Source organism: Verticillium alfalfae, genomic scaffold (genome assembly GCF_000150825.1).
Source record: "Verticillium alfalfae VaMs.102 supercont1.11 genomic scaffold, whole genome shotgun sequence".
NCBI lineage: Eukaryota > Fungi > Ascomycota > Sordariomycetes > Glomerellales > Plectosphaerellaceae > Verticillium > Verticillium alfalfae.
Window position 1 is genome coordinate 731,681 of NW_003315028.1, and position 26,553 is coordinate 758,233.

General features: G+C 59.2%; 9 protein-coding genes across 9 annotated transcripts; 2 read left to right on the forward strand and 7 right to left on the reverse strand.

The window, feature by feature from the left end:
• Window positions 1-232: 232 nt before the first annotated feature.
• VDBG_08047 (BRCT-containing protein) lies at window positions 233-2,971 on the reverse strand (the record flags this gene model as incomplete). The annotated part of the gene is made up of 3 exons (XM_003001742.1): window positions 233-859; window positions 942-2,364; window positions 2,460-2,971. 3 exons carry the CDS (start codon window positions 2,969-2,971, stop codon window positions 233-235), a joined length of 2,562 nt encoding a protein of 853 aa, XP_003001788.1.
• A 1,304-nt stretch (window positions 2,972-4,275) lies between these two features.
• Window positions 4,276-5,833, forward strand: VDBG_08048 (3-ketosteroid reductase; the record flags this gene model as incomplete). The annotated part of the gene is made up of 3 exons (XM_003001743.1): window positions 4,276-4,346; window positions 4,427-4,946; window positions 5,033-5,833. 3 exons carry the CDS (start codon window positions 4,276-4,278, stop codon window positions 5,831-5,833), a joined length of 1,392 nt encoding a protein of 463 aa, XP_003001789.1.
• A 403-nt stretch (window positions 5,834-6,236) lies between these two features.
• Window positions 6,237-7,381, reverse strand: VDBG_08049 (conserved hypothetical protein; the record flags this gene model as incomplete). Its single annotated transcript, XM_003001744.1, has 3 exons — window positions 6,237-6,604; window positions 6,657-6,990; window positions 7,055-7,381. The coding sequence occupies 3 exons, from the start codon at window positions 7,379-7,381 to the stop codon at window positions 6,237-6,239; spliced, it is 1,029 nt and encodes a 342-aa protein (XP_003001790.1).
• A 293-nt stretch (window positions 7,382-7,674) lies between these two features.
• On the reverse strand, window positions 7,675-8,116 carry VDBG_08050 (predicted protein; the record flags this gene model as incomplete). Its single annotated transcript, XM_003001745.1, has 2 exons — window positions 7,675-7,719; window positions 7,778-8,116. 2 exons carry the CDS (start codon window positions 8,114-8,116, stop codon window positions 7,675-7,677), a joined length of 384 nt encoding a protein of 127 aa, XP_003001791.1.
• A 1,072-nt stretch (window positions 8,117-9,188) lies between these two features.
• VDBG_08051 (conserved hypothetical protein) lies at window positions 9,189-12,966 on the reverse strand (the record flags this gene model as incomplete). The annotated part of the gene is made up of 8 exons (XM_003001746.1): window positions 9,189-9,365; window positions 9,764-11,359; window positions 11,435-11,500; window positions 11,558-11,709; window positions 11,768-11,807; window positions 11,903-12,157; window positions 12,232-12,445; window positions 12,545-12,966. The coding sequence occupies 8 exons, from the start codon at window positions 12,964-12,966 to the stop codon at window positions 9,189-9,191; spliced, it is 2,922 nt and encodes a 973-aa protein (XP_003001792.1).
• A 1,575-nt stretch (window positions 12,967-14,541) lies between these two features.
• On the reverse strand, window positions 14,542-15,329 carry VDBG_08052 (ubiquinol-cytochrome c reductase complex subunit; the record flags this gene model as incomplete). Its single annotated transcript, XM_003001747.1, has 4 exons — window positions 14,542-14,606; window positions 14,669-14,785; window positions 14,898-15,081; window positions 15,240-15,329. The coding sequence occupies 4 exons, from the start codon at window positions 15,327-15,329 to the stop codon at window positions 14,542-14,544; spliced, it is 456 nt and encodes a 151-aa protein (XP_003001793.1).
• Window positions 15,330-16,058: 729 nt separating this feature from the next.
• VDBG_08053 (conserved hypothetical protein) lies at window positions 16,059-16,911 on the reverse strand (the record flags this gene model as incomplete). The annotated part of the gene is made up of 2 exons (XM_003001748.1): window positions 16,059-16,568; window positions 16,633-16,911. 2 exons carry the CDS (start codon window positions 16,909-16,911, stop codon window positions 16,059-16,061), a joined length of 789 nt encoding a protein of 262 aa, XP_003001794.1.
• Window positions 16,912-21,407: 4,496 nt separating this feature from the next.
• Window positions 21,408-22,164, forward strand: VDBG_08054 (DlpA domain-containing protein; the record flags this gene model as incomplete). The annotated part of the gene is made up of 2 exons (XM_003001749.1): window positions 21,408-21,830; window positions 21,889-22,164. The coding sequence occupies 2 exons, from the start codon at window positions 21,408-21,410 to the stop codon at window positions 22,162-22,164; spliced, it is 699 nt and encodes a 232-aa protein (XP_003001795.1).
• A 1,286-nt stretch (window positions 22,165-23,450) lies between these two features.
• VDBG_08055 (conserved hypothetical protein) lies at window positions 23,451-26,129 on the reverse strand (the record flags this gene model as incomplete). The annotated part of the gene is made up of 3 exons (XM_003001750.1): window positions 23,451-24,429; window positions 24,485-25,639; window positions 25,726-26,129. The coding sequence occupies 3 exons, from the start codon at window positions 26,127-26,129 to the stop codon at window positions 23,451-23,453; spliced, it is 2,538 nt and encodes an 845-aa protein (XP_003001796.1).
• Window positions 26,130-26,553: the final 424 nt, after the last annotated feature.

The window sequence follows — 26,553 nt, forward strand, 5'->3', positions numbered from 1 at the left end:
AGGGAAAAAAAAAAGAAGACCGCGCCAATCAGACCAGGCCTCGTCCATCCCGGAGAGCTGCGCGCAGCCTGCCATGTCCCTACAAACACCTCGACGCCGAGTTCATGCACAAGGCCACGTAATCCCGCACACACACACACACACACACACACACACACCCTTCCCCCTTGCCCCCCGTCCCCCTTCCCTGTCCCGGTCTCATGATCCCTGCGCAGGCAGACACACACCCCAATTAATGCTTGAAAAAGTTGACGGCGAGATACTTCTCGTCAAACGAAACACGCTGCGTCATGGCCACGTCCAGCAGCCAGTCGGCCGCCACGATCCGCGGCTCCATGTGGCCCCGCTCCGCCATGGCCTCAAACTTGGGCCACAGCTTCTTCTCCTCGGCCGTGTCCGACGTGAGCAGGTACACCGGGTCCGGCGCCGCCCCGCCGTCCTCCTCGGCCGTCGTCGGCTTGATCGTCGTGCCGCTGCGCGCGTTGTACGTCAGGAACTGCGCCTCCGTTGGTCTGCACGATGGGCTGGGAAGCTCTCGGGCCTCGTTGCGGATCCCCGACGTGCAGTAGATGGGGCAGCTCGCGCAGAGGTTGCCGTTGTTGGCGCGCGCGCGCGACACGGCCGTCTGCAGCGGGACGCCAAACTTGGCCTCGTTCTCCTCGTCCACGAGAATGTGGTCCTTCGGATCGGGCGCCATGCCGTCCGTCAGCGCCGTCTCGATAAAGTCCGACGACAGGATGGTGACGCCCTTGGCGAGGGTGCGGAGGAACTTGACGGTGCGGACCATGAAGGGCGCCGCCAGGTAGTCGCACGGTTGATTCTCCGAGACGATGTGAATGCCGAGCTCCCGTAGTTTCCTCTGTTCCCAGGTCAGCACGGCCCATCAAAATACAAAGAGCACATCTCGTTGACCCCAGATTTCTCGCACGGGAAAAACTCACCTTTTCGACGTCCTCCTTGTGCTTGTCGTTGAGCCATCGCGAGAACCCTGTCAGCATGACCTTGATGACGCCGTCAGGCTTCGCCGACCGCCGCCTCTTGGCCGCGCGCTTCTCTGCCACCTCGTCATCATCCGCCTGCGCCGGGCTCGACGTCCGCGCCTCCTGGTCGCGATCGAGCATGTCGGCCGCGCGCTTGCCGCCCCACATGCCGTCCTTGCTCTTGCGATTCTTCTCCTTCTCGTACAGCGCAATGTCGGGCGCGATGCGCTGCAGGTTGCTCAGCGCCTTGCTCTTGGCGCTGCGGCCGCCGGTCGACCTCGCCGTCGGTGTCTCGTTCTCCTTGCCGCGCACGGGCATGTTCCGCGCGGGCGTAGCGAACGGCTCCTCCCCCGGCGGCGCCGACACGCCAAATTGCTTCCGCGTCTTCTCGGCGTACTCGTCCGCCTCGTCCTGCAGCACGTCAAAGTCCCGGTGCTCCTGGCGGCCGATGACGGCGCCCTCGGCGGGGCCGCTCTTGTAGGCGTTGTCCTGGGCGGCGTCCAGGATTTTGCGCTTCTTCGCAGCCCGCGGCGACGACTTGCGGACCGCCGCGCCGCCGGGGTAGAACTTGTCGCGCAGCTGCGCCTCGTCGAAGAAGGTCTGGCCGATGATCTCGCCGAGGTTGGTCCGCGGCGGAAAGTGCGCGTACTTGCCCACGGTGACGGGCTGCTTTTCGCACTTGGCGTAGCTCTCCTCGATCCACAGGTGGTTGATCGTCTCGATGCCCCAGTCCTTGGCGGCCTCGTACTTCTCGCTGCTGTCGCGGGCCGTGATGAGATGCGTGTTCTCCGTCTTCATCGTCTTGGTATACGTGGCACCGCAGGCCTTGATGAGATTCTCGAGGTAGATGCGGGACTCTCCGCCGTAGTTGGAGACGCAGATGCGCAGGTCCTGGAACCCGTCGATACCGCCCCGGGGTACGGGGTAGTGCAGCAGGCGGCGGAGCGGGGACGTCCACTCGTTGCGCGAGATGAGGTGCATCAGCCACGCCAGGTTGCCGACATCCTTGCCGAGCTGGGCGGCTCTGATGTAGTCTGGACCGTCGCGGTACTGGCAGATGTACATGTCGCAGTCCTCGACCTCGGCGACCATTTCGCCGCCGCCCTGCGTGATGCGCGAGCGGCATATGGCGTGGGCCTTTTTGGTGATGTTGAGGTCGCTCGAGATCATGACGGCCTTCCCTTGAAAGATGATGGACGGCTCGACGTGTCCCTTGACGGGCGGGAAGCTCTCGGGGCTGGGATTCGCGTCGGTGGCGCCCTCGAGGTTCTTCGTCTCGGGGAAGCCAATCTCGTCGCTGGGGTCGGCGAGGAGGATCTCGGGATCCGGCAGGAGGTAGGGCGTTTCGTCGATGCGCTTGCCGAGCTTGAAGCAGTCCTCGAACCTGTGAACGTCATGAGCGTGATGCGTCCGGGGCGGGAAAAGAGCGAGGGGAGGGGGGTAAAGGACGCCTTTCTGCGAGACGACTCTTTTCCGTACCAGTGTGGCAGCACGATTTTGACCTTGAGCTGCTTCTGCACGGCCGTCTGACACTTGGGATGGTCCATGGTCAGGGCGCAAATGTGCGTCGTCAGGCGCGAAATGTCGGGCGACTCCATGCCGCCGAGGGCCAGGGTGGCGCCGATGATGGTCTCCTTGTCAATGACGGGCAGGTCGGCGCACGACAAGGTGACCTGGGAGAAGATCATGCGGGGGTCGGGCGAGTGCGGGCGGACCTGGGCCTGCTTGCCGCGATGCAGCGACGAGGAGATCCACTGGTGGGTGACGACGGGGATCATGTAGGCTTGGCTGTCGGTGAACTGCTTGAAATCGATCGTGTTGGAGATGATGTGGGTGACGTTCTCCTCGATGCGAATGGAGCCATCTTCGGCCGGTTCCAGGACGGTGCCGCCGTGCTTCTCGAGGATCTGGGTGAAGGAGCTGATCTGGGTCGGTGTGAGCAGCGAGCTCGGGACAAAGGCGAAAGTGCATTCGCCGAAGAGGGGTGCCATGGCGGAGAGACAACAGAGGGCGACGATCGATGCCTGGGAGATTGCCAATGGCAGGACGTCGAGAGGTTGAGAGCGTGGTCAGGCCGTGTGTGTCGCGATGCGGATGATGGGCAGGAGGGAGGGTGAGGGAAGAAAAAAATACCGTCTCGGTACATGCAGCAGCAGGGTCAAGGCGAACGAATTGCTGTCACGCTCGCTGGGCTGCCTGGCGTCGAGGTCTGACAGGGGACGGCATGGATTTGTTTAGGCGACGACGCGGTGGAAATGGGGCCTGGACCGTGTTCGTGCCAGCGGGGCGCGGCGCGACGCGAAAGTCGAGGCGGGTGGTCACGTGGGTGATGAGTGGCACTTACACTTGGTCCCTGTGGTCTGGGTGGTTCCAGTGGTCCCTTGAGGTGGTCCCTGTGGCCCTTCCCGCGGCGCTTTGCAGCCCTTCTGTCCCTCTGCCCCTCTACCTTCTTCCCCTGGCTGTGCCTGGCCTGGCGCGGTACGTCCCCTTTCCAGGGGCACCCACAGCCCGCAAACCAGAATTCTGGATACATCGGACCACACCATCCCATGTGACGCGTCTCCAGCCTTGGATGGCTTCATCTGGAGCTGTAACAAGATGTACCTCTGCAGCATAGATCATAGGCTGATGTACAGGCAAAGTTGACACCGTGACGTGGATTATTTTTCAATCCTTTATCGCATGCTCATCGTTTGCGAGCACGAAGCATCCAGAATCGATTTGCATACTGTATCACCATCTGAAGCCAGTGGCTGATCCATTGCTGGCCTGGATCACGCATCGCTTCTGGGTCCCTCAAGCTGCATGCCATGCATCTACACGTCCGATCGAGCCAAGTGCCCACGATGCTCCAGTTACGCCCGCCACGCCGTGTGGCATTTCCACAACGCCGTGTGGCATTTCCACACACGCAACCACTCGGATTCTTCGCTCGTACTACCAAAAAGATGAAGTCCACTCAACAGGCAGAATCCCAGCGCTCGTGTCCGGACCCCTTGGACGTCTGCGCCACCGAGGCCCTGGACCCCGGCGCCCAAGCTTTCTGCTGCCTCCCCCTCCGAAACCCTGAACCCGAATGCGAGCCTCAACTTTTGCCCGCCCTCACATAGACCGCCTTGCCAGCTTCGAGCCACCTCCGCTTGCCCTGCCGATTTGGCTCCTCCATTCTTTCCGTCTCCTTGCGTTGAAGCGATTCCTTGTGATACCCCCGGAAAGAGGAAAGAAATACGCCCAGAAGGAGGAAAAAAAAATAACCCCCAGAAAGAGGAGAGGAAAAAAAAAAAGGCAGTGAACAATGGCTGCACCACCTTGGAGCAAGGCGCAGACCCACGAGCAATTCTTCGTCCTCATCACAGGCGCAAACAGGTACGTTCCCCATTTGCGTCACGGCCTGACGATCCCACAGCTTCGACGCAACAAGCCCAGCAGTGCTGACGTGCCGACAGTGGCATCGGCTTCGGTACGGCAGAGCGCATCATTGACGAATTCCTCGCCTCCCGCTCTCTTTCCTCCCACCTCATCCTCATCCCCACGACCCGCGACCTGCGCAAGTCCCGGGAGACGGTCGAGTCCCTTCGAACCCACCTCCACAAGACGGCGACGACCTCGAAAGCCCTCGCCGCCCGCGCCGGTCCCTCCTACAAGCCACAGGACACAATCGACCGCGTCCACCTGCTCAGCGTGCAGCTCGACCTGCTCGACCTGCGGAGCCCCTATGCCGTCGCCCGCCAGCTCGTGCACGGCACCGTCAGCGACCCCACCGACGCCGACAACACCCAGTACAAGGTGCCGCGCCTCGACGCCGTCATCCTGAACGCCGGCATCGGCGGCTTCAAGGGCGTCGACTGGTTCAAGCTGGCATGGCGCTTCCTCACCCGCGGCATCGTCTACATGTGCTGCTTCCCCGACTACAAGATTGCCATCCCGGGTCTCTTGTCGCCCCAAAAGCCGGCTCACCCGGATGAGGTACACAAGCCCCCCCCCTCTCTCCCCTCTTTCCCCTTGCCCTCGATGTCCTTCCTGAAGTGACGAGCTGACATATCCGTGCACAGCCCGCCCCTCCGCCCGTGGGCCAGGTCTTCTGCGCCAACGTCCTCGGTCACTACATCCTGACACACGAGCTCATGCCGCTCCTGAGCCGCGACGCCGCGACCGACGGCGACCTCCCCGCCGGCCGCATCGCCTGGACGAGCAGCATCGAGCCCGTCAGCGAGTCGCTCGACCTCGCCGACTTCCAGGGCATCCGGAGCTTGGACCCCTACAGCAGCTCCAAGCGCATCACCGACCTCCTCGCCCTGACCTGCCGGCTGCCGGCGGCGCAGCCCCACGCCGCGGGCTTCTTCCAGGTGTCCGCCGACGCCGCCGACGACGACTCGTCCCCCGAGACGAATACGAAGACGAAGCGGGGCCCGAAAGCAACGGGGCCGGGCCCGAGGAAGACGCCGCCGTCCATGCTCGTCACGCACCCGGGCATCGTCCACAGCACCTTCTTCCCCGTGCCGGGCTTCCTCGTGTCCCTCTACTGGCTGGCCCTGCTGCTCGCGCGCTGGTGCGGCTCGCCCTGTTTCCCCGTCGACCGCTACCGCGGCGCCAAGGCGTCCGTGTGGGCCCGTGCTGCAGGACGACGACGAGCTCGCCGAGCTCGACGCCTGCGCCATCAAGTGGGGGTCCGCCGCCGACGCCCGCGGCCGCACCTACGTCAAGAAGACCGAGGTCGAGGGCTGGGGCTGGGAGGGCCGCGTCGAGGACGACGAGGCCCTGCGCAAGGACCCGGCCGTCGGCGTGCTGCGCAAGCTGCGCGGCCGCCGCCCCACCGCCGTCGTGCTGACGAGGGAGGCGCGCGAGGCCTTTGAGGAGACGGGCGCGCGGTGCTGGCAGGAGATGGAGAGGTTGCGCGTCTTCTGGGAGGCGAGGCTCGGCGTGCGCGATGGAGCGGCTGGGCCCGGCGCTGCCAATGGGCATGGTGCCAGCAGGTGAACGGCTGCGGCAAGGAAAGGTGTTGGCGAGGAAGGCTTGGCCACCTGGTTGCCCCTGGCAGAGGAACGGCTGGTAGAGGTATGGCATGGCACGAGGAAGATGACGAGAAATCCGCAGAGTCAACAGAAGGACGGCAGCAGCGAGCACATGGGGCATATACAGGGTATTTATTGACTTATATAATAGCTAATTAGATCCACAACACCTCGTCATCCTTTCCCCTTGGGCTGGCCTGTCGGACAAAATCCACTCCCAAATCAACCCCCGAAACACATGGGCTCACGCCGACGACAACGCCGCCGTATCTGATCGAACGCGCCTGAGGCTGACTTTGTCGGCGCGGCCAAAGAGACCGAGGCACAGCGGCAGCGGCGCGATGAGCACGGCGATGACGGCCTGGAAGATGAGGGCCTTCTTCATGTGCAGCGGCGGGTCGGCCTCGGGGCCGGCCTGCAGGGCGTCGGAGATGAGGATGAAGCAGCCGCCGAGCAGCTGACCGCCGGCCCAGGCGATGACGCTCGTGACCTCGGGGGCTGATGGGGGTGGCTCATCTCGGAGAGGAGCTCGAGGGGCGACGGGGACGAGGGTGAAGCTCGCGGCGCCCGAGGAGCTAGAGGATGTCGGACGGCCCTGCGACGCTCTCGCGTCTCGTGCATCCAGACTCAGGCGAGGTAGGCGATCGCGATGATTGGGACGCACCCTTGATGTACTGTACGCAGGCTTTGGCGCGGTCGAGAATGGGCGACGTGATGGCGGCGACGACGAGGCCGACGACGATGAGGAGGGCGCCGCCGATGCCGGCCTCGTCGTCGGAGAGGCCGTAGGGGTTGAGCATCTGGTTGAGCAGCGACGAGCACGAGTTGAAGAAGCCGACGTAAAAGGCAAAGGGGATGAGCAGGAGCCAGAGCTCGAGGGAGCGCGAGGCGGTGCGCAGCGAGGCCATGAGGGGCAGCTTGGACGTCAGGGCCGAGGCCGAGGCCGGCGTCGGCGGTGCGGCGGGGACGAAGAAGGCGGGCAGCGTGCAGACGGACGACTTTTTTGGAGGGGGGATTTTGTCAGCATGACTGGGCGTGTCGGACGCAGAGGGAGGAGCTCACAATGATGGAGACGTAGAGGACGCCTTGGGACATCTGCGACGGCTTCTCGACCATGAAGGGCACCACGAGCTGACCGATGGCGGCCCCAAAGGGGTTCGCCAAGCTCATGAGAGCAGTGGCGCCGACACGTCCACGGTTCGAAAACCACAGGTCCGAGTACCGAGTCGGCGCCGCCAGGACGAAGGGCTGGGCGAGACCGGTCAGGATCTGGCCAAACATGACGACACCGTAGGTGCCCCCTTTGCTGGAATGCGATCCAGCGTAGCGCACCCAGTTGCCGACGAGCACGAGGGCGGCGGCGACCATGATGGAGAGCTTGGGCCCCATGTGCAGGATCTTTGATGGTCACCGGCCGAAATGCCACAAAAGGAGAAGAGAAATGCCGTCGAGAACCAAGTGATCGGCCGTCTCGGTCCCATGTAGTCCGTTGCGGGGCTCGAGGCGACAGGGGCAAAGGTGGAGCCCACTCCGCCCCGAGGTGCGTCCAGCAATTGCTCTTGTATTTCGGATAATCGTTCCTTCCGCAAGGTGCGGCTCCCTTTTTCCTTCGTTTCCCTGTCAGGGGAAACGGAGAGACGAGAACGACAAGCTTGTCTCGCCAAAGCTGTCGGTTCGGCCTTTCACAAAAGCTTGCCGGGCAGCAGCGCAGCAGCGCAGCTGTAGGGCTGAGAGGTGTGTGTGTGTGTGTGTGTGTGTGTGTGGAATGGAACGACGACGACTTACATCCCAGCTCACAATAATGTTGAGCAATGTCAGCTGTGCGACGCCGAACCAGCGGCGGCGGTAGGTGCGGTAGTCTGTGACCTGACCGTCGGCGATGCTGTCGCGACCATCACGGTCGAGATCGAGGTCCTCCTTTTGGACGGCGGACGATTGGGTGGCGCGCAGCTGGAGCTCGATGGTTTCGCTCTTGTCGGCAAGACTCAGCGAATTGTCGCTGTGACGGCCTGGAGCGGCGGCCATCTTGTCGTCTGGTGTCGTGGGGTTGTTGGTGGAAGAAGTCACGATGGCATTGTCGTCTGAGGGGGGTTGATGTTGGGGACTGGACGTGAGGAGACCCATGGTGCCTGCGACGATGCGAAAGCGAAGCCCACTGTACTGGGTTTCGTCCAGGGGACACGCTGGGGGTGGATCTTTCAGGGGACCTGCTAGCGGGTCTCGTGCCACTACTATGCTGTACTTGTTGCGTGGGTGGGTAGCCAGGTACCTAAGCAGGAACCTAGGCAGGACCTAGGGATAGGGTCCCGTTCGTAAGGCGTGACAAGCTTTGATGGTAGGACAAGGGGAGCAATGCGAGAGGAGGCAACACGATGCACCTGTCGAGCAGTGTCCTCACGCGACAGAGTTTGGGTGTTTGTCCGGAAAACTCCGAAACCGAAACACAAAAGAGCAGAATTCTCGACCCAAACATTCAAAGGTGAATCGAAGAGAGAAAGGGGGGGGGGAGATGGCGGGTAAATAAGACAAGGGAAATCTTGGATGATAAGCCCTCTCGCCTACCTACCTGGTAGGTAACCTAACCTACCTTCCTACCTGCGCCGCAAGACCAGACAGACAAACCCTCACCTTTGAACCGACCCTCCTGCCATCAACCCTGGTCCCCCCCAAGCTTCACCTGCAGCTTCTACTACTGCTGCTCCTGTCGTTGGGCCCAGAGCCAGACTGTGTGCATCGTTGTGCACCATCCGACCCCCTCACGCGCCCTATCGCCAACCCCAAGGATGCGTCCCCCCCTCACAGCAATCCCAGTCGAGAGCTGTCGCCAAGGCCAGAAGGGTCTAGCTCGTCGCTCGATTTGGACACACGGTCCGTCGATGTCGCATGGGAACGACGACGAGCCGCGGCATGGCGCTCCATTCTGGGTCGACATGTGGAGAGCCGTTGTTGTCTCTGGATTTGCGGGGGAGAGACAAGGGGGTCATATGGCCTGTCTCGTGCCTCGACCACCTGTACGCCCCCCCCCCTTCCGGCTGTCGGCACATCTCCTCACGTTCTTGAAACGGACGGTACTGATCGGCGGTGATGATCGTTGATAAGAGTCAAGAGCCGCACGAGCCGAGGGTGGAGGCAAGAAGGGACGAGGTTGACCAGGCCTACGTCGAATTGGTGTCTCTGAAAGTTATCGTGACTGCGCCTACGGGAAGTCACTCTCCTCAAAACAGCCAACATCCTGATCGCTAGACTGACAGACTGTCGGGTGGCAGAGCTCTCTGCCGTGGCACATCCATGTTGTCCTCTGCCTCTGAGGTATCGAGATCATGTCGTCTCGTTGCTCGGGAAAGGCAAGGTTGTATGGAAAGCTGCGTTGATTCTACAGGGCGACAGACTTGCAAGCGTCAACTCTCCATGGCGGAGGAGCTTTCATATCTGCGCTTGGGTTGTTATGCCATCCGTGTGCCGCGCATACCATGACCGGTCTCTCCATTATCACGACTCCGAAGCGGCCAACATACCACGCACCCTGGCGTATACAACAGGGCTTTCAAATACTAATCACAGATAGTTTCAGTCTACTTGTGACACTATCCACTTTTCGTTGAGATACTTCCAAAAGCTTCATCACATGCGGAAAACCCCATCTTCGACGGTCTCAAGTCAGCCAGCTCATACCACACCAGACTTATGCTGACCAAATTATCAAGCATCAGACTGGCCCCCGACAAAGCTGCTCGCTGGCGGCCCGAGATAACTCGCCTGCAGCCCACCTACATCCACTACAATCTTCTCCAAGTTCAGCTCATTGCTCAAAGGACGGTAGCGTACGACATGAGGTCCAGAAAGGTCACCTGTCAGTGTGAAATCGTGCTGTCGGGTCCAGACTCCGTTCATCACGGCGTCGGCCCAGCCCTTGGGCAGATCGCCTCGCCCAGGACTATCCAGCAGCTGCACGCCCGTGCTCTCGGCACCATCAAACGCAATGTCATACTTGATCGGCGTGTCGGGGCGGACCTCGAGGACAGTGGTGAAATACAGGGTCACGGACACAGCCTTGGGCTCCGAGAACAGGTAAATCGGATACTCGAGGTATGGTGCCCCCTCCGGATTCGCCGTCAGCTGAAGAGACACAGATCCGCGCTCCACTCGGCCGAGCTTGGGAAGCTGGCGGTACACCTTGGCCAGCGAGGCATCGAGGTGCGCAGCGCCGGCTTCGATCGAGACGATGCCCGCGGCTTCGACGAACGCTCTCTGGTCATCCGGAATCCTGCGGCTGTCTACCGGCAGATGGACTTGCTCAAAGTATCCGGCAACGGACCGCACGCTGATGGGGACCACGCCCTGGAAGTCTTTGGGCGCGGTATCCCAGTTGATCGTAACCTCGACCCGTGCGTCCTGCTTGTCATCGGGCAGCAGTGTGCCGCTCGCCGGAGACGCCTGGATCCAAGACTCGCTGGGCTCAACGGTCCACTCAATCTTCTCGATGCCACGGGCGAAGATCTCGAAGTAGTAGCTCTGAGGCCCGTACGGGCTGAGCTTCGGCAGTGTGAAGCCCGGCACGAGGTTGCCTGTCGAGGGGTGCGTGCGGTCGCACTCTTCGTTTGCCAGCCCCGGCCGGACACCGCCGTGGCCCTGCACGGCTACGCCCACTTGGCCGGCGATGCGCGTCGACTTTCGTCGCGTCTGCACGTAGGAAAGCCCCGTAATCATGTCCCTTGTTGGGGCGTGCCATGTGGTGGGATCGTATCCATAGCGCGGCTGGCACATGATGTGGTTCCACTTGTCGCCGAACCACGGGTTGTCGTGATACTCATCTTCGAGGTCGTAGTCTTCCTGGAACAGATCCAAGACACGCTGGGCCAGAACATTGGTCGTGTTGCGTCTCTGTAGGCCGTAGAGCTGGTTCAGCGCCTGCGTCACCCGCAGCTCGGTGCAGATCCGGGATGCCTTGACTGGGTGGAGGACGAGCTGATACGCGGCCGCTTTCTGGGCATCAGGCACCGCCTGGAAGATCTCCAGAGCCTGTGACTCCAGAGCCTTCCACCGCTGAACGATGGACTCTGCTTCTCGGTTGTGCACGACCGAGAACGTGTCCGTGTCAATGTGCTCGTGACGGCGAAGCCCGACGAGACGATCGTGTCCCGCGAGCACGTCTGCGATCTGCTGCGCATGATCTGTCCCGAATTCTCGGAGTGCGTAGGTCGAAAAGTAGGATGAAATGACGGAATGGTCCACCGCGTTGATGTTCCAGGCCAACGACAGTGCAAAGCTGCTCGACGCTTCCATGGGCTTGATGTCGCCGACGTTAAACACCCAGACACGGTCAATCCCGCTGGCATGAGCGGCCCTCAGTTGCTGTTGAACTTTGCCCTACGGATTGTCAATGCATGCCTCCCAAGCAAAGCGTACCACATGCCGCGCGAATCGACCCGGGGTCTGTCTTACCAAGGAAGTGCAGTGAAGCCACTTGTAGCTTCGCGGATGGCCCACGTACTCGAGATGATAGTATAGCTATCGCTGCGAGTCAGAATCTGGAACTCTCCCAGACACACATGGTACTCAACTTACACCGGCGCCTCCGCTTCTCTTCCTTTCCTCCTCCGTCGGATACCGACGAACGTTGCCAAAGTTGTCGTCGGCAAACAGCAGCGTCACGTCCTCTGGCACCTTCAGGCCCTTCTCGTACATCTGCAACGCCTCCTTGTACAAAGCCATCAGTTCTATCGGACGGTTAGCGACGTCCCGAGACCGCAGTCTCTTGCGCAAGGCTTGACTCACGCGGCGTCCCGTCTGGCGTCCCGTGCACACGCTCGATCATCTCCCTCTGGCTGTCGAGGACATCTTGCAGCGTGCCCTGGGGATCCTCTGCGATCATCTTCTTGTCGCCCTCGCCGCGCATGCCATTGTGATGACGGATTCATAAGGCTTGGCGCGCTCGATGCCCGTTTCAAAGTGTTCGGCCACGGCCTCCTTGTTCGTCTCCCAAGACCACACGCCCTTGTTGGCGGTTCTCCACTCGGTCATGTCCCGCTGCATGGGCTCGTGGTGAGACGTCGACATGACGATGCCGTACGTGTCAGCGAGGGGCTGGTTCAGAGGGTCATCAGTGAAGAAGGAACTCCCAGGCCAGGGGAAGCCGGACCACATGGCAGGCCAAAGAAAGTTGGCCTATGATGATGATGCATGCTGGTTAGTGACGGAGGATACGACAAACAAAGGAAACGACGCGTGGGGTTCCCTACCTTCATGCGCAGCAGCAGTTCAAAAACGCGCTTGTAGAACTCTGAGCCATAGTTCACGCCGTACTTCTCGTGGACCCATGCGGTGAGGGCCGGTGCCTCATCGTTGATGAAGATGCCGCGGTACTTGACGCTCGGTTCGCCGTGGATCGTGGGCTCAGACACGGCATACACTTGCGAGTGCTTCTTGATGGGAACGTCGGCCCACCAGTACCATCTTTTCTACATGTTAGCCAGAAACAATTTTTTTTTGTATCTTGCCAATGCGAAAGAAGCAGACAGCAAGACGTCATCTAGATCCCGGGTTCGCACGTACGGTGACACACCAGCCTGCTCGGTCAGGGTATAGCTCGCGAAAATGGCACCGCGCTTGTCGCTGCCCGCGAGGACAAAGACGCGCTTCGCAAAGGACCAGGGGCTGTCCTCGACGTGGGTTGAAAACGTCTCCCATTTGCCCTCGAGCGACCGAACCCGCTGCGTGCCCTCTTGGCCGAGCTCCTGGAGGAACTTGCACCTGGCAAGGCTGCCGACGAGGATGATGCCGTCCACGGCGCTCTGCCCTTCCGTCGTATTCAGCAACGCGGAAGGCTTGCCAGTGACGGACTCAAGATCGCGGGCCAGGTTCCTGATGGCGATCTGGGTTCCCTCAAACTCGTCCTTGTCAAACAGGACGGGGAGACCGGCGAGGTCCAGGGCGCCGTGCGCGGCATCGAAGCCGATAATGGATGTTTCAAACATGGGCGCCGGACGGGGAAACTCATGCACAAATGCGTAAATGCACCCTGACTGTGATCAACGAGAGTTGCTGCAACAAAACAGGCAGCACAATCAGCAACCAACCGATGCTTCGTGCCACGGGGACCGACCCTTCGACAAGACCACAGGACCGCGGATGATATACCCCGCACTCGTAAGACTTTACCCCGATGGCCGAACACTTTGGACGGGCATGGCCCGTCCAAGTGCCCTGAAGGAATACCGGTGGACACACGTTGTCTGGGTCGGGCGTCGCGGAGTGAGGAGCTAAGGGCGCCTGCGTGGGCCGAGGCGTTGCCGATACCGGCCGGCGATTCCATCGGCTTCGCCTTGCTTTTGCCGGGCTCCGGAGACCGTGTGCCGACCGAGCAGCACCAGACGAACGAACCCGCCAAACACGCATTTGCTCCGTTGCAGTGCATCCTGTGCGACGAGCGCAGCAAGATCCATGATGTTTATTGCTTTCATTTCCAACAGGTGTAGGACAAACCCAAGAAATTCGTCGTTGTGTCAGACTCTGGCGGTCACCAACCGTTTGATCAGTCGGGCGTCCACGCTTTGTAAAAGTCTTACGTGCCTGTGCAGTCAGGCGTGTAGGCCTCACTCAGGACATTCGTAGAATGCAGACTCCTCGATGGACTCATCGCGATTTGGTGAAGCCGAATGAGCCAGAAGATTCCTTTTCCTCGAGTCAACGCGAGGCGTTTTAAGGTAGCATCAAAACAGGACACTATGAGAATGCTGAGCCTTGGAGGCAATGCCAGAGAAGCTCGCCTGACGAAGTCGCACCCAGCACATTGGGTGAACGATGTCACAAAAACAACAAAAGACACGGAGGCTGACCGATTGCACATATCCACTGATTCTTGACGTCGACCCTAGACCCAGACACGTTGCATCGAAAGCAAGTGTCCAGTTCGGGTCTGTTCCGCCAAGATGGAGCAGCACGTCATTCTAGAAGTAAGCATCATCGGTGATTCGAACCGACATGAACGGCACAGCCGACAGGCTGTATCGGTCACGATTTCTGTCCTGCAGACGGAGCGGGTAGAAGCAAACTACACGGTCAAATCCTGTTGGGACGATGGCCGCCTGGCCATCACTACGGACTCGGCATGGCTTGCGGCGTTTGGAGGCTGTAGCCTTGACTACTAGGTTCGTGTGTCAAGTTGGAACCAGCTGAATAAGGAGGTCATGGGCATGACTCTCGACCGTTTCGAGGGTATGCTACATCGACTTTGCGAGTGCAACAGGCATAAGACACTTCTTTCGTTGATTCTCCACGTCCGAAACACAGAGTCGTAAGGCAGAGGAATCTATTCTCAGGCGACGCAGTCGTATTTTACACAAGACAACGGCATAACCACGCGACACGCGCCACCCAGCGCGCTATACAGGGGGGGGGGGTTGGAAGAAGCCGCCGTCTCACGATTTCCCGGTTCCCCCAGAGGTCGTAAGAATTCGTTCGTGGGATGGTCAAAATATCATGGTTCCAGGAATCGAGGTGGGGGGGGGGAGAAAGGTCTTCAGACAGCCAGGCGGATGGGAGCGAGCTGTTTATTTGAGCTTAGACCACAGCTTGGGCGCAGCGCAGGCGGTAGCGCAGTGGGCAAGGTGGAAAACTAAAGATCATGTCAGCAAAGAAAGATTGACCCATCGTCGTGGCAGAAGAGGAAAGACATACACTCCTCAACGCAGTCCTCCTTGGCACCGCCCTCCTCGTCCTGAGCGGCCGTGACGCGCGCGACGCAGTCGTCGTAGTGGTGCTTGGGGCCGGCGCACTGCTTGGACTCCACGCACTCTGCAATCCGGTCAGCGGTCTCCTCTACCTTCGGTCTGGAATGGCATTGTGTGGTTGCAGCGCAGCGTGTGAAGGGGGGAGGGGAGAAAGCGTGCGGGCGGGAGAACCATACCTTCCTCGAGCTTGGTCTTGGGATCCTCGAGCTCCTCCTCCTCCTCCTCTTCCTCTTCTTCCTCCTCTTCCTCCTCAGCCTCGCCCTCCTCAGACTCGGCCTCGGCCTCGGGCTCCTCAGAAGCCTCCTCGTCCTTCGCGGGCTCCTCGTCCTTGGTGCTGGTCTCCTCGGTGGTCTCCTCGGTCTGCATGTGAAAAAAAGAAAACTCGGTCAGATTCGTCGTCTTCAATGCATCTCGCACAAGGGACTCGGGACGATGGTATTCGACAATGAACCTCGGCGCTGGCGCGCCGACAGGTCATACGATCGTCCGTCTGCCCGGGAAATATTTTGCGCGCATACCTTCTCCTCAGCCGCGGGCGCCTCGGCCTCGACGGTGCTCCAGGGCGTGACCGCCTCGACGAGGTCTGTGAAAGCGTCCCAGATACCCATTTTCGATTGTTGTGGATTCGTGATGAGCGATTGGCGGTGGTCGGGCGTTGTGTGGTTCCGTCTCTTCGGGGGCAAGGGAATGGAAGAAGTCGGGAGCTTCTCGGTCGGGAGCAGGTTGCAAAAGTGATCATGAATTGAGGGGCTTTGATTGGCCGGGCTGTTGATGCGTCATGACTAAGAGCACGTGACTGCTCGAGTGGTCTCAGCTGAGCAAGTAACGCCCAGACACATGTTGACTACAACTTGAATTGCCTGTAAATGCCTACAGTACAAGGCATTGTAGACTCCCACCTCATGCGACTGGGGCAATCGGCAGCTTTCTCACTACAGCATTTTCAATGACTGACATGAAGAAGTCGACTTGCACGCCCGCATTCGCAACGAGGCAGCTCACATGTGCTGACCTTACAAAATGTCCCAAGGCATTGGCAGTTACATACGTGATAGGTGACCAAGCTTGCGATATACAACACCTCGTGCAGAGTCAATTGCGTTCGGTACTATGTGAACTGAACCGCATCACGTCGCATCGAGTAAAGAAGGCTTCCTCCCTCGCTATGTCAGATCTGCCACCATAAAGAAACTGGTCAACGGAACAAATAAAAAAAAACAAGATGCAGTTTGTACCGGCCGGTGTGAATTCTCAAACCCAAAGACTCCAGTCGTAATTCCCATCATGTCTCGTGCGCGATAATGCTCTTCAAATCAATGACAAGCCGCAACGAAGCCCTACGAACGATCAGCGCCGTCCCGTATGTGACTCTCGAGCCGCATGCCGATCTGCTGGGCCTGGGCCTCGTCATAACCTGGTGGCGGCTCATTTGGTCGCTGATTCTGGCTCGCTGAGCTGGCAGATCGTGGCAGTGAAGCAGGCAACGGGGCGCTCAGGTTGGGTGCGCCTGTTGTTCCCTCGGTTCGCGCCTCGTAAGCTGGCAACGGCTCGTCAGGAATGTTGATTGTCTGACCAGTCTCCTGCTGTAGCCGCCTGACGTGCTCCATGCGCTCTTTGAGCTCTTCGAATTTCTGCCCAAACTCAGTGTGACCGCCCTCGCGGAAGCTGAGCTTCAACTCCAGACGTGGCAGATCCGGCGGAACGCCGCCTCCCGGGCTTGGCCGTACAATGGACGACCAGTACCATGCACCAAAAAGGGGCGAACCAACATGGCTATCCTGACAGTCCAATATCCATGCTTGGAACGACTTGAACTCTTCGGTTGGTTTTGAAGGGATATAGATCACCTGGTAGAGACAATAGATTAGCTCAACGTCGTTTTTTAAAGAATGGACAGACTAGAATACGTACTCGTCTCGTAGTAATGTAAGCGGTGCCATCGGCGCTCTTGTGTGAAAATGGCGTTCGGCCTTGCTGAAGGGCTTTCGGGACACTCAATTCGAGACTGATCTTATTCGTCCTATGCCTTATGCGTTCGTTGTCCAGGGGAATAATGTTGCCATTGTCCCTGATCATGACCCAACTAGACTGATGATTAGAATTCAAGCTGGCCTGCGCAAGTTCTCGTTCCCTCTGCACCCTCCGTGCAATGTGATATGCGTGCTGCTCTTGAAGATACTGGTCCGTCATGTTGAAGATGGTGTGGCCAACTCTGTGCTGAAGCAGCTTAGGCGGGGAAGGACGGGCCCGTGGCCGGCTGGTCGACGGCGGGGTATCGCGAGATGCCGGAGAATGTCCTGGATGTTGAGGCTCGAGCAACTTGGCGTGCAGTGAGAGGGGGGAAGATGGTGCTGTTGAAGGACGGGAACCGCGGGGGCGTCGGCGGCGACGGCGGCTGCGACGACGACGACGACGGCGACGGCGACAGCGGCAAGGAGGAAGCAGAGAAGGCAGGACAATTTGGAACAGGGGCGGCGGGTATGGCAGGGACGTACTTTATTGACATTTTGAAGGTGGAAGGTTCTGCGACAGAGCTTCCCCTAGCAGCTTGTTTGTAGCCAGCCGGGCCAGCCAACGAATCGAGCGGGCGGCAGGAGAAGGGCGCCAGTACACTGTGGACTGTGGATTGTGGGCAGCGAAGCTTCGGAGATCCCAGGTTATGCTAGTGGTGGGGTGGGGAACTGGCCGCAAGTTGCAAGGCCACCTGGTACTGGGTTCTGGATGCCGGCTGCTGGGTCTCTGTTGGGTGCTGGGCGCTGGGCGTAGAAGCTGTGACCTGCCTTGACTTGTTTTGACTTGGGAAGCGAGACGGGGGGACGCAGATGGATGCAGGTGCAGACTGTAGTAGGCCCGCAGGTGGGAGAGGAGGGAAGAGGGGGGGGTAAGAGAGAGGCAAGTGGAGGAGGCCAGCCGAGACAGTACTAGACCAAGCGAGTCAAAGGATGAACAGGACGATAGAAGGTGGATGCTCCAAGGAGACGGACGAGGACGAGGCCAGACGAGGCGAGAGATCGGGCTTCGGGCGGGCTGCGACGGGGCTGTGGTTTCTGGTCAAGCAGCGGCAGCTAAGAGAAAAAGTGGCTGGGATGGCAAATCCACAAGCCAGTAGGTAATGGCGAGTGGGGGACGTATTGCGACAGTGTACGTTATTGTTCGCCGTTCGTCGAGGTGTGTGTGGATGGATGTCCAGGGTGTGTGAGGGGGGGTTGATGAGGAGTCGATGAGGGGTGATGGGAGACCACAGTCTTAGTTAAAAGCCTTCTCCAGGGTTTATTTTTCCTCTTTCGTTGTCGAGGGCACAGGTTTGGTGGGAGATCGACGCCCCCCCCCCGCCAGTTGACTTTGCGGACAGGAAGCTTTTGTTCTAGGCACCCCTCTGATCATGACGATGAAAATTGATGTTGAAGAGGGGAAGAGGACAGAGGACAGATTGCGACACCAACGTTTATTCGCAAACCACCCGCAAACCCGGCTGCGGGTTAGTTGTCTCTGATATCCAGTCCTCACGGCTGCGACTTCCCGATCCTCTTGTTGGCACAGTCCGAGTCACCGTGCACATCTTCTGACTGTGAAACTGGGAGTTGGGTCCAACATACCTGCCAGAAGGGCCCATTTCAGTTTTCAGTGGCGCTGGTTGTAGCCTTTTCGTGGACACGCACACTGTGGGAAGAAATTCGCCTCGCCAGCGCCATTCTCTCTCTTCCTTGCCCGACCTTAGTAGCGCGTGCTTCCTTATGAACACTATGCGATGACGGTCGGTACCAGACAGCACGGCGGTACCGAATCACGACGACCCGTGCTGGCAACGGCTGGAGGCGCTTCATGCTCATCGACACGGCCCGTTGCATAGGCCAAAACTCTGATACCCTACCCGGCGATACCTTGCAGACGGGTCACCTCTTGTCTGATGACCAGCCGCTGGGTACCTTGGATACAGAAGACGCTTGCTGAGTGGTAGTGGATGGATTGGTATGCGTCTACCAAGGACCAGGGTTTCAAACCTGCGGGGATCGCATTGTGCTTGGTGTCCGAATTGCCAGGCGGTCCCCCAGGCGCAGGGACTAGCCAAGACTCGATAGTGGCCCGTAACACATCTTATCCCGAGATCTGATCCGCTCGACATGGACAGGGCAGCCTTCACGTCGGGTGGGTGTTGCGCCTTGTTGCGCCTGATGTGTCTTCCTCCGCCCCGTGATGGCCGTGATTTGCAGCCGTCCTACCGAATGAAGCAGTAGAAGAAACTATGCCAGCAACAGACCTGCCGACGGACTGCCTGAGTCTGAGACCCTGAGCAATGTCTCTGACTCTAAGGGGATACGCTATCGAGTGTGTGCCGTGCTCTGCATGTGAAGTCGCAGCGACCCAGCAGGATCGCGGAAACTAGGACCAGGGTAACAGGTCAGGCAGGTACCTCTGGAACCAACCACAAGTTGCTCGATGCCTGGGCCCGCCGCAGCGAGCCACGGCTGCTCTCTGGTCACTTGGGATGCCACAACCCGGCGAGCGAACGAGAAAGCACGCGTGGCATGCGACCTTCAGCGCATGGCGCGCTGTTTATGTCTCGGTCTAGCGGGCTGCGACTGGGGGATGGATGACCAGACCGAGTCATGCAAGTGACTTGTGTGGAGGGCGGCTGGAGACTGAGAGAAAAAAGCAGCTCTGGGAGCAAGATAGCTATGTGCATGTAGGTGCTGGCTGGGCTGGCGCAGACGATGGATGAGATACTAACTGCTGACAGGCCGGGGTCGGTCGTTGCACAGTGCGCCGCCAGCGACGAGAATGAAGGCGACTTGACAGATGGCCCCCGCCTAGTCGGTGCTGGGAAGAAGCACGAGGCTGGCCATGATTCCCCTCATTTCCTGTTGCATCCGTGGTGGGTGTTTGGCGTGCAGCATGCAGCAGGAGATTGCTCAAACTCACCCGACAGCGCGGGGCAGCTGCTTGCTGACGATAGGTGCGAACGCGGTGGATTATCCGATGCAAATGGCTCGCTCGGCAAACCATTGGCTTCGGCTTACCCGCTCAGCGATGCAAGAAAAAAAGACTTGTTATCTCCAGCAAGTGACAATGAGGAGTCAACTTCATTTCACTTTCTGTTTGTTCATTTCCTTGAGAGACGATGTCAACAGGCAGTCTGGTGGCTGGGCAAGTGCAGTCGAGACAAAATGAAATGACCATCGCTGTTGCCGTCCCAAGTCCATCGCTTGGATATCGCTGCCTGTTAAGTGCCTCTTACCTTAGAGGTGCCAACGCTGTCTCTCGGCTGCCACGATGCAGGATCCAGGGCATGAAGCATTCGACCAATCCAAATACTGGAGCCGAGCCGCCATGATAGCAACTCTTCACCATGCGGCCATAACAGCAGCCTGGATTCCACCTATGACCCCATCGCGGACAACCACAGTACAACGACAATCCACACTAGTGAACCCCCACTGACCAAGAGGTACCTCGCAGTTATGCTGCACCGCGACGCTACTGCATCTTGCTCACCAAAGAACCCGGCAAAAGCCAGGGCCGCCGCGCTCTCGCCCGCGGACCCGGGTCCCATCTCCTGCCACAGGGCTTCCCTGACAGCCCGCTCGATTCGTTCGACGGGGCTATTGCTATTACGGAGCGTGGATGAGGCAGTGTGAGAGACCACGCAAGGGCTCGCAAGAACTCGCCAGGGCTCACACACCAGCAAGGGGCCATGTCGGCCAGAGACCCAGAAGGATTGTCCAAGTGCTGACTATCAAGCCAACCTGGACCCGAAGAGCAAAGGCGTCTGTGTGCTTCCCTGCCCAACAAGCATGGTTGAGCTGCATGGAATAAATCAGAGAAGGCTTGTTCGGTGCCGTTCGTGCGAGGTGGCACATGATCCCGCGGACGTTAGGGGCAGCATTGGGCAGTCGCCAAGTCAATGGATCACCATGATCTTCCCCTCGGTCAATTTGGGAGCACCCTCAAACACCGGTGCTCACCGATCTTTTTCGTTCTCTTTCGCCCCTGTCATATCTCGTCTTCGACGTCTGGGACATGCGAGGGCTTGAGTCAGCCAGCGAGAGCACCCCATCTTTTTCGACGCACCGAGCTCCCATTGCGAAACCCCATATTTCTATCAACACATAGCACACGTTCAACCCATTGGCAACAGAGGGCGTTGGAAGGAATGCACCACCATTGACGCCACTGATGTGCGAGGCACGGCCGATCACTCGCCTCTTTCAGCTTTCTCTGACAACTGTCCGATGACAGCGGCTCATTGCCGAGCTTGAATCCAGGATTGGCGTCCAGGGCCCTTCCGTACATGTCGGCCCCTGGAGGGTGAAGCCGAGGGCCCATATTCTCGGCTTCAATTGGCGGCATTAGTCACCCCTCTTTCGCCATGCTGCCGGACTGATGTAACGCACGTCGAACTCCGCCGTACCTGAGCAAGCCCGTAGCCCCCCGCTTTCTGCTAGATATCGCCGTGATTGGGCAATAAAGCAACCCGGCGACTCCCATCGGCCTGACCAACGACGTTCGCATGTGAGCTAGGTGTGGTCGGCTCTCCGGGTCAAGGGCTCATCTCGCCCAACCTCAGCCCCTCGAGTGCCGAAGCAGACATCTCCCGTTTTCTTATTCGTTTCTTCTTGTTAGGGCCGGGTTCAGAAGCGCTGCTTCATCTCGCTTCTCTCACTGCAGATCATCAATTCTGGCTCAGCATGGCCTCGTCCAAGACCACAAGCGAGGCCGAGGTCAAGGCGCTCGCGCAGTATTCCGCTTGCGACATATCTGACGCCCTGGTTAAACTCAAGGTTCAAGGAGGCGGATTTCTCGCCGACCTGCATTGCTACAGCCAACCGGGTGCCAGTCACACTTCCATCACGATAGCACCGGCGTCTACCGTGCTATTCATCCCCAAGGGCGCGACATTGGACGCACCACGTTCTAACATCCCCCAAGACGCTCATTGGGCAGATCTTACACCGCCGCATACTATCGTTGTCATCAGGCAGCCCGATGGCCAAAGAAATGCCGTCTGTGGAGGGATCATGGCTGTTCGGATGAAGGTTCGCCAAGCCAAGGCGGTCGTCGTCGCAGGACGGGCCAGGGACCTGGAGGAGCTGAGAAGCACAGGTCTACCAGTATGTTGACAAAGCCACATCAAAAGCATTAGTGATGTGCTCACGCTGATACATGCAGGTTTGGGCCCGTGGTCTGTCCACTGTAGGGGCAGGGGCGGCAAGCACGCCTTGGGCTGTTCAGGTTCCTCTCGACATCGATGGAACCATCGTTCACCCGGGGGATCTTGTATTTAGCGACCCTGTCAACGGCGTCGTCGTCATTCCCCAAGACAAGGTCAGCCAGGTCCTTGAGCTTCTGCCACGCCTGACTGCTGCCGATGACAAGGTTAAAGAGGATGTCTTGAAGGGCGTCAGCGTTTATGATGCCTTCAAAACCCACAGGAGCAATCTTTGATGGCTTTCATTCAGAAATACGGATCAACGCTACATGTGGTGCTCAGTATTGTGAATAGGGCCAGTCCTGTTTCAGAGGATCACAAAGACTGGCGTCCAAACCGGCAGGACACAGAGAACATGGATATAGGTACGAATTGGCCGCAACATGCCACGGTACAAGGCCAAACAGCGTTGCAACTTTTCTTGACCGGTTCAAGCCCATCATATTTCAGCAGAAACTGTTCAGCCTCTTTGTATAAATGAGTGCCTGTCGTAAGGACCCGGAGAGTGGCGCACTCCTGTCGATCCAGCACCACGATGGCCAGCAGCAACAAACGACGGCGATTGGTTAACTTCAACTCATGGCGATCGGCTCGTGGCGCAGCTCCCTGACCTTTCAGTCTATCGTAGGTGCCTAGGTGACGCTGACCGAACTGTGTCGGGGACGGGAACCTTAGGAGCATCGCACTTGCGCTGTGACATGATTCCCGCTAGCTCACCGGCTGCAGGCTGACCATCCAGATCCCCCTTACGGGCACACCGATGAGATGAGCTCGGTGCCCCCCCTCCTCCCCAAAATCCTGTTGGCCGGGGTCCTGCCTGGTAGTAGTAGGACGAATAAGTTGCCATGGATGACCAGTGGTGCGCACAAAAGCCCCGCTCGACGCACAGCAACAAGCCAATGTAACAAAGCAGCATCGCTATCTTTGCCACCCCGAAACCACGGGCGATGCCGCTTAAAAGTAACTCCAGAATCAGTTCGGCCCTCGACGAGACGACCTAGCAGTACTGTCGAGCAAGCCCAGCGGTCCGTGCCCCGCTTACGGGTTCACTCCGAGCCTGATTGTCAAGGTGCGCCAGCGTCATATCAATGCAAGATCACCATTCTCAGGTAGGGCCTGCGTTGGTTCGTGTTCATCAATTCATTAACATGCCATACCGTGCCCTCGTGATACCTCTGAATGAGGGATAGAAAAAGAAAACCATCCAAGACCAGCATTAGACCCCTCCAACAGTAAGTACAGCCCATTGATCAGCATGGAAAAAGTTTGAAACAAGAATTTTCGTGTGCCTCTTTTTCTGTCTCCTCTCTCTCCGTGTCTTTCGATTTTCGTGGAAAAGGCACGAGAGTGTAACGGCAATGGACCAAGACGCTGGGAAACTCCAACGCAAGGAAAAAGGGAAATACGCCTCTTGAAAATGGACATTGCTGTTCTCGTTGCTGTTTCGCACATCGCGAGACGGGGGAGAAAAGAAAGGGCAGACACTGGCAGCTCACGAGAACGTGTCCGCTACGTGATCCAACTAGGACAGCCAGGCGTCCCGGTCCTTCTGCTGCGGCGTCGGCAGACCAAAGTCAAGCTTGGGCATCTCGATGCGGGGCGCGGCATCTTTTCCGGGCACGGGCGACGCCGCAGAGGCTAAGGCAACGGGCTTCTTCCTGGGGCTCCGCGGCTCGGGCGGCGGTCCGTACCGTACATCGCGGACGTCCCAGCCGTCTTCGGCGGCGGCGGCGACCCAGGTGCGCAGGGCCTCGTGGACGCAGCCGTAGAACTTTTCCTTGCAGAGGCGCAGACTGCCACCGAGACAGCGCTCCCAGCCCGAGATGCGCATGCCGTGACGGATAGCGTTGCGCTGGGCCACGGTGGGCGTGCAGGCAAGGATGGCGTTGACGAGATCAAGATGGGAAGCGAGGTAGTTGGTCGCGTCCCACTCGACACCACCAACGTAGGGAGCCGCGGGCACGGGAGGTCGTTCCTGCGGGAAGTGCTTGTGCATGTATGCGTAGGGTAGGTGGTCAGAGTGACCGGGGCCGGCGGAGAGAGGCATGTCAAGCTGAGCACCACCCTTGCTGGACATGTCGGCGGGCAAGGCGACGACGTTGAGGTTGTGGAGGAAGATCCAGAAGACCTCCTTTGTCACGCTGACGGTCTCCTTGTTCCAGACGGTATAGGGGCGCTCCTTGCGCATCTCGAGAACGAAGGGGACGGGCCGCTCATCCTCCTTGCCCTCCTGGTTGCGGAGGTAGGAGAGCATGGCCTTGGCGCGGATGACGCGCTCCTGGGGCGATGCTGACTCGATATAGGTGAAGAGGACCGAGGTGATGATGTTGCGGGTGGTGAATTCGCTGGGGCCCTTCTTCTCGGGATCGAAGATCATGTGAATCAGCTTGGGGAAAAGGTCTGTGTGGATCGAGTCGAGATACTGCAATGCGAGGGCGGTGGTGCAGAGTGCCTTGAGGCAGAGGAGGTTCTCATGAAGAAGTGCATCCTCGTGCTCTTCCCTGTTTGAGTGGTTAGCAACAACAATCTTTGCACAAGGTCGATGCCGGCACGTACCTCCATTCCACCTCCAGAATGCGGTTCAGGAGATCGACAATCTCCTTCATACCACCCTGCTTCATGAACTCTTCGGTCCACGACACCGTCTCGTTCCGCAGCAGCAAGCGCAACTTGTGCAGCTTGCCGACCTCGACCAGCTCAGGCTTCTGCACCTTGCGGAGATACGACACAAAGTCACCAGGCCCCTGACCGAGCTTGATCTTGGCGAGGATCCCGCTGCCAGCTGACGGGTTGGCCGCTGTCACGGGCCTCTCGCCGACAAGGCTCTCGGTGGACTTTGTCCGAAAGTGTCTGCTCAGCGTTCCCTCGCCCTTGGACTTCTTCGTCGGCGACTTGGCGTCCTTCTTCGCGCGCCCCAGCGTGAAGCTCCGCCCGCGCGTCCGCTTGGGGTGGCTCTCCTCGGTATCCGTGCCGACGGCGACGGCCGAGGAGGAGCCCGCGTCGACGCTCGTCGTGCTCTCGTTTCCGTTGCCGGTTTGCTGCTGCTCCGCCTTGGCCGCCATCTCGGCCCAGTCCTGGCGGATAAACTCCATCTTGATTGTGTCGTTGAGATTCCGCATCTTGAACCGCTGGTTCTCGGGGATGTTGCGCCGGTCGAGCATGGCCTCGAGGTGGGCGTTGATGTCCTTGGGGTCGATGACGGCATCGCCCGGGTTGCTCTCTGGTGCCTGCTTGTCGGTCCTGTGGCCCGAGGCCGAGAAGGCCGTGAAGATCTTGGGACGTTGCGCTTTGCTCGTGATGCGCTCCGACGAGGCGGGCTTGCGGCTATCGTGATGAGGCCTGTGGCTCGTGGTAGGCAGGAGACCCGCATCATCGCGGACGCGGGATTCGGGCTTGGAAGAGGTGTAGGGCTGGTAGGACTTGGGGCGTTCCTTGCCAAGAGGTCCTGACGAGGGCTGGAGGCTATTCTCTGTCGATCTGCTGCCGTGGGCACTGCCCATGTCGAAGGAGGTCTTGCCGTCCAGATGGCGATTGTGTTGTTGTTGTTGTTGTTGTTGCTGCTGCTGCTGCTGCTGTTGCCCGAGGTCTTGGCTCGAGAATTGAGCGAAAATGGGGGGTGGGGGTCCGATGAGATCGACTGCTGAGGTCGAGGCTGGTGGTGTTCTGTTCTCCTTGTTACCTGCTTCGCGGCGCTCGTCCTCCTTTGCCTGCCTGCTCAGGCCCTTGGATGACTTAGGCCGTGACAGCAGACCCGCGAGTTTGTGGATGATTTTGTCTTTTTCGGCTTTTCCGGCGACGGCTCGCGCGATTTGGGTGGTCGAGAGGACTCCTTGATGCGGGCAAAGGTGCTGAACGCTGATTTGGTGGGTGACCGTCCGCGGTCGTCGCTGTTTTGCCGTTCATCTCGTGTCTTTCGTGGAGAGCGGGGTCCCGTGGTATCCTGCTGATTCTGTTGCAGCTCGCCGAGGGCGCCGCCCATGTGCCTTGCGAACCCCATGACCGGTGGGCTCTCCAAGGATTCGATCTGGGGTGCCCTGCTTGCTGTCGTCGTGTTGATGGCGAGGCCGGAGGGGAGGTTGCTGCCACCGGACTGGTTCCGCCTGTGCATGAAGGATTTAAGGACAGAAGATTTGGACCGCTGGTGTCCGACACTGCTCTCCTGACGCGGAACACCGTGGAGATCGTCGTGCGAAGTTGCCATGGCCACCGGGAGGAGAGACGATTGTGGGGATACGGGGTACGGGAAACAAGAAAGTCGTAAGGTGCAATGGCTAAGCTGAAACGGTCCAGGAATGCTGTCCTATTCGAATGCGTCGTTCAAAGATGCCAGGCGAGTCATACTACCATTGTTTCGCTCGCAGGGGAAAGAAGGCCGGCTGGAAGCTGCGTGGGAGGCGAGCGATGCTGAGGGTGTTGGAATGAATTGGAGGTTCAGGCCGGGAGGATAAGGCCTGCGGAGTATCTCGATCGGTGTGGGGATGTTTATTCTGGCGCTGTTGCCACGACGACATCCACCCGCTTATCTTATCGCAGGTTCGCGCTTGGACCACCAATTCATCAACGTCAATGCTGGAAGGGCTCATCGGCTTACTCATCCTCCGTGATTCGAGGTCGCCCCCTAGCGC